This window comes from Oncorhynchus mykiss, chromosome 9, assembly GCF_057628025.1.
Source record: "Oncorhynchus mykiss isolate SJ-2025 chromosome 9, ASM5762802v1, whole genome shotgun sequence".
Lineage (NCBI taxonomy): Eukaryota > Metazoa > Chordata > Actinopteri > Salmoniformes > Salmonidae > Oncorhynchus > Oncorhynchus mykiss.
Genome location: NC_143030.1, coordinates 6,203,276 through 6,212,589, shown reverse-complemented (window position 1 = coordinate 6,212,589; position 9,314 = coordinate 6,203,276). Strand labels below are relative to the sequence as shown.

Here is a 9,314-nt window from a genome sequence, read left to right as displayed (position 1 = left end):
GTCAGGTAAGGTGGAGGTGATATGATCCTTGACTAGTCTCTCGAAGCATTGAAGTGGGTCTAAGGGTGTCAGGTAAGGTGGAGGTGATATGATCCTTGACTAGTAGTCTCTCAAAGCATTGAAGTGGGTCTAAGGGTGTCAGGTAAGGTGGAGGTGATACGATCCTTGACTAGTCTCTCGAAGCACTTACACGATGACAGAAGTAAGTGCTACGGAGCGACAGTCATTTAAGTTCCACGCGTCAACCCAAACACACACACACATTATTACATCAAGACACCACGTCAACTCCTCTGTTAAGTACTTTTATTTTTTTTATTCTAAAACCACGTGGCATCGCTCTCTTGGTATTGTCACGCTCAAAAAACATTATTAAAATGAATTACAGTATCAGAAATAGGAAAGTAAAAACTGATTTGGAGCCGTTTACATTCTGACATTTTATAGATCAAATAAAGGTGCTATGTACATCTTGATCTCGGTGAAGACGTTATCTGGACATACAGGGTCGAAGGTCAGGGCCGGAGCCGAGTAACACCATGTCACTCAAGGGTCAAAGGTCAGGGCTGGAGCCGAGTAACACCTTGTCACTCAGGTCGAGGTCCAGGCTAAAGCCAACCCTTTTTATGGGCGGAGTGACATCACTGGCACAGAAGTTGTTGAAGCTGTCTCCATCACTATCACCATGAGCCTGCTTCTCTCCTTCTGTTAGAGACGAAGAGAGACAGACAAACAGAGAGAGAGAGAGAGAGAGAGAGAGAAACAGAAAGAGACAGAGAGAGAGAGAGAGAGAGAGAGAAACAGAAAGAGAGAGAGAGAGAGACAGAGAAACAGAAAGAGAGAGAGAGACAGAGAGAGAGAAACAGAAAGAGACAGAAAGAGAAAGATGGAGATATCAGTTTTGCTCACAGTATGTTTTCACGTATCACTGACACCAGGGGACTACAGACTTAGTCTCTCCTTACTGTTCTCCCCAGTCTATTCCTGACACCAGGGGACTACAGACTTAGTCTCTCCTTACTGTTCTCCCCAGTCTATTCCTGACACCAGGGGACTACAGACTTAGTCTCTCCTTACTGTTCTCCCCAGTCTATTCCTGACACCAGGGGACTACAGACTTAGTCTCTCCTTACTGTTCTCCCCAGTCTATTCCTGACACCAGGGGACTACAGACTTAGTAAGAGTTTCCATTACCGTTCTCCCCTGTAGAGCCAGTCTCTCCAGCCCCCATAGCTGAGCCGTTAGCTACAGGGCTCATAGCATGGGGATCCTCATCACCACCCTCTCTCTCAGACTCCCAGATCTCCTGATCTAAACATATGGATATTACAGAGCATTCAGAAAGTATTCAGACCCCTTGACCCCCCCACCTCATCAATCTAACACACAATACCCCTTAATGACATCACAATACCCAATTATGACATCACAATACCCCATAATGACATCACAATACCCCATAATGACATCACAATACCCCATGACGACATCGCAATACCCTATAATGACATCACAATACCCCATAACGATGTCACAATACCCTATAATGACATCACAATACCTCATAATGACATCACAATACCCTACAATAACATCACAATACCCTATAATGACAAAACAAAAACAGGTTTAGACATTTTAGCAATTATTGTTTTTAAATACGGAAATATAACATTTGCATAAGTATTCAGACCCTTTACTCAGTACTTTGTTGAAGCACCTTTGGCAGCGATTACAGCCTTGAGTCTTCTTGGGTACGACGCTATAAGCTTGTCACACCTGTATTTGTGGATTTTCTCCCATTCTTCTCTGCAGATCCTCTCAAGCTCTGTGAGGTTGGATGGGGAGAGTTTTTGCTCTGACATGCACTGCCAACTGTGGAACCTTATATAGACAGGTGTGTGTCTTTCCAAATCATGTCCAATCAACTGAATTTACCACAGGTGGACTCCAAGTTGTAGTAACGTCTCAAGGATGATCAATGGAAACAGGATGCACCTGAGCTCCATTTTGAGTCTCCTAGCAAAGAGTTTACACTTTTCTCTACATTTGTGTACATTTCTAAAAACCTGTCTGTTCTTTGTCATTATAGGGTATTGTGTTTCGATTGATGAGGGGAAAAAAGTTACTGGTTACCAAATAGTAATGCCACCATGGTTACCAAATAGTAATGCCACCATGGTTACCAAATAGTAATGCCACCATGGTTACCAAATAGTAATGTCACCATGGTTACCAAATAGTAATGTCACCATGGTTACCAAATAGTAATGTCACCATGGTTACCAAATAGTAATGCCACCATGGTTACCAAATAGTAATGCCACCATGGTTACCAAATAGTAATGCCACCATGGTTACCAAATAGTAATGTCACTATGGGTACCAAATAGTAATGTCACTATGGGTACCAAATAGTAATGTCACCATGGTTAACAAATAGTAATGTCACTGGGTACCAAATAGTAATGTCACCATGGTTACCAAATAGTAATGTCACTATGGGTACCAAATAGTAATGTCACCATGGTTACCAAATAGTAACGCCACCATGGTTACCAAATAGTAATGTCACCATGGTTACCATTGTTGGGTTCGAAGGTTCCGGGTTGTTCCATGCAGGTGAGGGGGGTGTCGTGGTCATAACCTGGATACTGCAGATCAAACGAGTACCTCTGTGGAGAAACAATAATATCAGCATAGCGTAATTATCAGACACGTACCTCTGTGGAGAAAAGATCACATCCACATCTTAACGGCGACCAAAACACCAGTAATATTGAATGGTTATCAGACAACATAACCATTGTACATTAATTATCAGACAGATCTGAAGACTTGTATGGAATGTGACTCGATGACTGTGACCCACCTAGAACCTTTCAGAATTCATATTTCCTCATACCACTCCAGGTAAACAATATCGTTTTTCCCCCTTTCTTTTACCAAAGCCTTGGAGGAACAGACTGCAAAACATAGCCTTCACAACAAGTAAAGCCCTGAGTCTTCCTTCACTATGTAATACAGTAACAGGGTTGTGTTTTAAAGCCCTGAGTCTTCCTTCACTGTGTAATACAGTAACAGGGTTGTGTTTTAAAGCCCTGACTCTTCCTTCACTATGTAATACAGTAACAGGGTTGTGTTTTAAAGCCCTGGATGTCTCACCCTGGACTTCTTCCTCAGGATATAGAGAATCACCACCAGACACACAACAGCCAACAATATGAGAAACAGGATTACATAGCCTACAGGAGAGAGAGAGGGGGGGGGGGGGGTAGAGGGTGAGAGAGAGAGAGGGGGGTAGAGAGAGAGAGAGGGGGTGTAGAGGGCGAGAGAGAGAGAGAGAGTGTAGAGAGAGAGGGAGAGGGCGAGAGAGAGAGTAGAGAGAGAGGGGGGGTAGAGAGAGAGGGGGTAGAGAGAGGGAGAGGGGGTAGAGAGAGAGGGGGGGTAGATAGAGAGGAGGGGGGTAGAGAGAGAGGGGGGGTAGAGAGAGGGGGGGTAGAGAGAGGGGGGGTAGAGAGGGGGGTAGAGAGAAAATGGTGGATGGAGAGAGAGGGGGGGTAGAGAGAGGGTGGATGGAGAGAGAGGGGGGTAGAGAGGGTGGATGGAGAGAGAGGGGGGGTAGAGAGGGTGGATGGAGAGAGGGGGGTTAGAGAGAGAGGGGGTTAGAGAGGGAGGGGGTAGAGAGAGAGGGGGTAGAGAGAAAGGGGGTAGAGAGAAAATGGTGGATGGAGAGAGAGGGGGGGTAGAGAGGGTGGATGGAGAGAGAGGGGGGTAGAGAGGGTGGATGGAGAGAGAGGGGGGTAGAGAGGATGGATGGAGAGAGAGGGGGGGTAGAGAGGGTGGATGGAGAGAGAGGGGGGTAGAGAGGATGGATAGAGAGAGAGGGGGGGTAGAGAGAGAGGGGGGTAGAGAGGGTGGATGGAGAGAGAGGGGGGTAGAGAGGGTGGATGGAGAGAGAGGGGGGTAGAGAGGGTGGATGGAGAGAGAGGGGGGGTAGAGAGGGGGGGGTAGAGAGAGAGGGGGGTAGAGAGGGTGGATGGAGAGAGAGGGGGGTAGAGAGGGTGGATGGAGAGAGAGGGGGGTAGAGAGGGTGGATGGAGAGAGAGGGGGGTAGAGAGGGTGGATGGAGAGAGAGGGGGGTAGAGAGGATGGATGGAGAGAGAGGGGGGTAGAGAGGGTGGATGGAGAGAGAGGAGGGTAGAGAGGGTGGATGGAGAGAGAGGGGGGTAGAGAGGATGGATGGAGAGAGAGGGGGTAGAGAGGGTGGATGGAGAGAGAGGGGGGGTAGAGAGAGGGGGGTAGAGAGGGTGGATGGAGAGAGAGGGGGGGTAGAGAGAGGGTGGATGGAGAGAGAGGGGGGTAGAGAGGGTGGATGGAGAGAGAGGGGGGGTAGAGAGGGTGGATGGAGAGAGGGGGGTTAGAGAGAGAGGGGGTTAGAGAGGGAGGGGGTAGAGAGAGAGGGGGTAGAGAGAAAGGGGGTAGAGAGAAAATGGTGGATGGAGAGAGAGGGGGGGTAGAGAGGGTGGATGGAGAGAGAGGGGGGTAGAGAGGGTGGATGGAGAGAGAGGGGGGTAGAGAGGATGGATGGAGAGAGAGGGGGGGTAGAGAGGGTGGATGGAGAGAGAGGGGGGTAGAGAGGGTGGATGGAGAGAGAGGGGGGTAGAGAGGATGGATAGAGAGAGAGGGGGGGTAGAGAGAGAGGGGGGTAGAGAGGGTGGATGGAGAGAGAGGGGGGTAGAGAGGGTGGATGGAGAGAGAGGGGGGTAGAGAGGGTGGATGGAGAGAGAGGGGGGGTAGAGAGGGGGGGTAGAGAGAGGGGGGGGTAGAGAGGGTGGATGGAGAGAGAGGGGGGTAGAGAGGGTGGATGGAGAGAGAGGGGGGTAGAGAGGGTGGATGGAGAGAGAGGGGGGTAGAGAGGATGGATGGAGAGAGAGGGGGGTAGAGAGGGTGGATGGAGAGAGAGGAGGGTAGAGAGGGTGGATGGAGAGAGAGGGGGTTAGAGAGGATGGATGGAGAGAGAGGGGGTAGAGAGGGTGGATGGAGAGAGAGGGGGGGTAGAGAGAGGGGGGGTAGAGAGAGGGGGGTAGAGAGAGGGGGGTAGAGAGAGGGGGGTAGAGAGAGAGAATGTTGTGAATAGGGCTGCAGTTCATTCATAAACATTTGTCAAACAAAAAAGTTTTAAAAAATGACTCAAAATTCCTATTGGTCCTATATACCTGCAATGTCACTTCCCCTTGTAGCTGAAACACAAAACAAACACAGAAACAATGTCATCAATATATCATTTATATACAGTGTTATACACACAGACCAGAGAGACAACTGAAAGGTATCATGTAAAAAGCACAGACTGGTGTGTGTGTGTGTGTGTGTGTGTGTGTGTGTGTGTGTGCGTGCGTGCGTGCGTGCGTGCGTGCGTGTGCGTGTGTGTGTGTGGTTAGAGAGACAGGAAGACAGTTAACTAGCTTCAGGCCTGCAGCTACCGAACAATGCTTTGTTCTACTCACACCGACGAGTAGAACACAGTGCAGGAAGGGGAGGACCATCCTCCTCAGTCAATTTAATACAAATTAAAATTGTGAAAACATTGTTTTAAAAAAGTTACCCTTTTTTTTTTATAGATAAAACTATACTAAATATATTTACGTCACCAAATACTTATATAAAACACTGTGTTGCAATGAAGGTCTACAGTAGCCTCAACAGCACTCTGTAGGGTAGCACCATGGTGTAGCCAGGGGACAGTTAGCTTCCATCCTCCTCTGGGTACATTGACTTCAATACAAAACGTAGGAGGCTCATGGTTCTCACCCCCCTTCCATAGACTTACACTGTAATTAGGACATCTTCCGGAGGACGTCCTCCAACACCTATCAGAGCTCTTGCAGCATGAACTGACATGTTGTCCATCCAATCAAAGGATCAGAGAATGAATGTAGTACTGAAAGCATAAGCTACAGCTAGCTAGCACTGCAGTGCATAAAATGTGGTGAGTAGTTGACTCATAGAGAGAGAAAGACAATAATTGAACAGTTCTGATCAAATACATTTCCTCCAGAAGCGAGAGAGAGATGGAGAGATAGCTATATTTGGCTTTATTTATTTTTAAACTTTCGCTGTGAAAGTGAACGCAGCTGGCTAGTTTAGTTACTGAAAACACCCGGCTCAAACAAAAGAGAGAAAGTCATTTATTTTCTTCCTGTTTTACTTATCTAGCAAGTGCAGCTAGCTAGTTTAGCCTACTCAAACACCCGGCTCAAACAGAGGGATGCCATGTTAGCTAGCTGGCTATAACAGAGGGATGCTATATTAGCTAGCTGGCTATAACAGAGGGATGCTATGTTAGCGAGCTGGCTATAACAGAGGGATGCTATGTTAGCTAGCTGGCTATAACAGAGGGATGCTATGTTAGCTAGCTGGCTATAACAGAGGGATGCTATATTAGCTAGCTGGCTATAACAGAGGGATGCTATGTTAGCGAGCTGGCTATAACAGAGGGATGCTATGTTAGCTAGCTGGCTATAACAGAGGGATGCTATGTTAGCTAGCTGGCTATGACAGAGGGATGCTATGTTAGCTAGCTGGCTATGACAGAGGGATGTTATATTAGCTAGCTGGCTATGACAGAGGGATGTTATATTAGCTAGCTGGCTATGACTATCCAACACAACACTGGAACTCTTCCAAGTCAAGGTAAGTGTTTTGATTTTACAAATGTATTGCCACTGGGGCCCACTGGTGTAACTGCTAAACCGCTTGCTGACTGTACTGAATGATTGTAGCGGGTTTACTAACGCGTTAGTTCTAGTAGCTATGTTGACCATGACGTGACAACGATGTTAAGACTTTTTTTTATTTACAATGACGGCCTACCGGGGAACAGTTCAGGGGCAGAAGGACAGATTTTTACCTTGTCAGCTCGGGGGATTCAATCTTTCGGTTACTAGTCCAATGCTCTAACCACTAGGCTACCTGCTCTCACCACTAGGCTCTAACCACTAGGATACCTGCTCTAACCACTAAGCTCTAACCACTAGGCTAGCTGTTCTAACCACTAGGCTCTAACCACTAGACTCTAACCACTAGGCTACCTGCTCTAACCACTAGGCTACCTGCTCCAACCACTAGGCTACCTGCTCTAACCACTAGGCTCTAACCACTAGGCTACCTGCTCTAACCACTAGGCTCTAACCACTAGGATACCTACTCTAACCACTAGGCTCTAACCACTAGGCTACCTGCTCTAACCACACTAGGCTACCTGCTCTAACCACTAGGCTACCTGCTCTAACCACTAGGCTACCTGCTCTAACCACTAGGCTCTAACCACTAGGCTACCTGCTCTAACCACTAGGCTACCTGCACTAACCACAGGGACTAAAGACAGACAGGGAGAGAGAGCAGGGACTAAAGACAGACAGAGAGAGAGAGAGCAGGGACTAAAGACAGACAGAGAGAGAGAGCAGGGACTGAAGACAGACAGAGAGAGAGAGAGCAGGGACTAAAGACAGACACACACACACATAAGTTGTCCGTTACCTGGTAATGATGTTGTGGTTTCCGTGGTCGCAGTGGTCTCCCTGCCCTGTGATTGGCTGAGGGCTGTCAACCCTGACGATGTAGTCTGGGCGGTCTGGTTGGCTGTAGAGGGGGTCAGGCTGGCTGTAGAGGGGGACAGGTGGGCTGTAGAGGGGGTCAGGCTGGCTGTAAAGGGGCTCAGGTTGGCTGTAGAGGGGGTCAGGCTGGCTGTAGAGGGGGTCAGGCTGGCTGTAGAGGGGGTCAGGCTGGCTGTAGAGGGGCTCAGGTTGGCTGTAGACGGGGTCAGGCTGGCTGTAGAGGAGGTCAGGCTGGCTGTAGAGGGGCTCAGGCTGGCTGTAGAGGGGGTATCAGTAGGGGTGGAGGTGGAGTTGTTGGATATGCTGCCTTCAACAGAAACTTCCTCTGCTCTGGACCCCATCAGCACCAGGAGGCCTGGAGGACAGGAGAAATAGAGAAAACAGCTAATTCAGACTCATCCGACACATGCAGACTAAACATATCACAGTGATATGGTGGGAATGGATGGAAAGAGAGAGATAACAGAGAGGGAGAGATAACACAGAGAACAGAGAGAGAGAGAACAGATAGAGATAATTGAGAGAGAGAAGAGAGAGAGATAACAGAGAGGGAGAGATAACAGAGAACAGAGAGAGATAACAGACAGAGATAATTGAGAGAGAACAGAGAGGGAGAGAACAGAGAGAGATAACAGAGAGGGAGAGAGAGAACAGAGAGGGAGAGATAACAGAGAGAACAGAGAGAGATAACAGAGAGGGAGAGAGATAACAGAGAGAGATAACACAGAGGGAGAGATAACACAGAGAACAGAGAGAGATAACAGAGAGAGAGAGAAATAACACAGAGAACAGAGAGGGAGCGATAACACAGAGAACAGAGAGATAATTGAGAGAGAGAACAGAGAGAGAGAGAGAGAGAACAGAGAGCGATAACAGAGAGAGAGAGAGAACAAAGAGATAATTGAGAGAGGAAATAAGTGTTGTAGAACAATAAACAATTGATAAACTCACCCAGGACATAGATCTGAATGCAGATCGATGGCATATTGATGATTTATCACCTTATGGGTTTGGACAGTACCAAGTCTGTCACACGTGTAGAGACGAAAGTAAAGTCTTTTTCTCCTCAGCGTCTCTCTCTGACAGGAATTGAGTCACAGACCACAAACCGCTAGCTGGGCTGTCTCTTAGTAGACTATAGTCACTTCTCCTCGGCTCCTCTGTATCCTCATATTAGATGAAACCAACATACTGTAGGTATTCAACTCTGACCCTACGAACTCTGCAGTTTTCACTTCTACCTGATTACTAATATAACCCAGGTCTAAATCAGGCCCTGAGTAGAGGGGAATCACTAAATCAGTCTCTGATTAGAGGGGAATCACCCAACCGGTTTCCCAGGTCTAAATCAGTCCCTGATTAGAGGGGAATTACCCACCCGGTGTCCAAGATCTAAATCAGTCCCCGATTAGAGGAGAATCACCCACCTGGTGTCCCAGGTCTAAATCAGGCCCTGAATAGAGGGGAATCACCCACCTGGTGTCCCAGATCTAATTCAGTCCCTGATTAGAGGGGAATCACCCACCGGGTGTCCCAGGTCTAAATCAGGCCATGAATAGAGGGGAATCAACCACCTGGTGTCCCAGGTCTAAATCAGTCCCTGATTAGAGGGGAATCACCCACCTGGTGTCCCAGGTCTAAATCAGTCCCTGATTAGAGGGGAATCACCCACCGGGTGTCCCAGGTCTAAATCAG

General features: G+C 48.0%; 1 protein-coding gene across 1 annotated transcript; it reads right to left on the bottom strand.

Moving 5' to 3' along the window:
• Positions 1–291: 291 nt before the first annotated feature.
• LOC110532886 (uncharacterized) lies at positions 292–8,859 on the bottom strand. Its single transcript, XM_036987079.2, has 7 exons — positions 8,571–8,859; positions 7,543–7,974; positions 5,220–5,243; positions 3,166–3,245; positions 2,585–2,675; positions 1,195–1,311; positions 292–705 (listed from the first exon to the last, which is right to left on the bottom strand). Exons 1-7 carry the CDS (start codon positions 8,602–8,604, stop codon positions 554–556), a joined length of 930 nt encoding a protein of 309 aa, XP_036842974.2. The 5' UTR covers positions 8,605–8,859; the 3' UTR covers positions 292–553.
• Between the last annotated feature and the right edge of the window lie 455 nt (positions 8,860–9,314).

What these genes read in the sequence shown, in the direction of transcription:
- LOC110532886 (XM_036987079.2), bottom strand. Translation starts at nt 8,604, where the DNA reads ATGCCATCGATCTGCATTCAGATCTATGTCCTGG. An exon ending in CATTCAGATCTATGTCCTGG is followed by an intron (nt 7,975 to 8,570) that starts GTGAGTTTATCA and finishes CCTGTCCTCCAG; the next exon opens with GCCTCCTGGTGCTGATGGGG. An exon ending in AAGGGGAAGTGACATTGCAG is followed by an intron (nt 3,246 to 5,219) that starts GTATATAGGACC and finishes TCTCTCCTGTAG; the next exon opens with GCTATGTAATCCTGTTTCTC.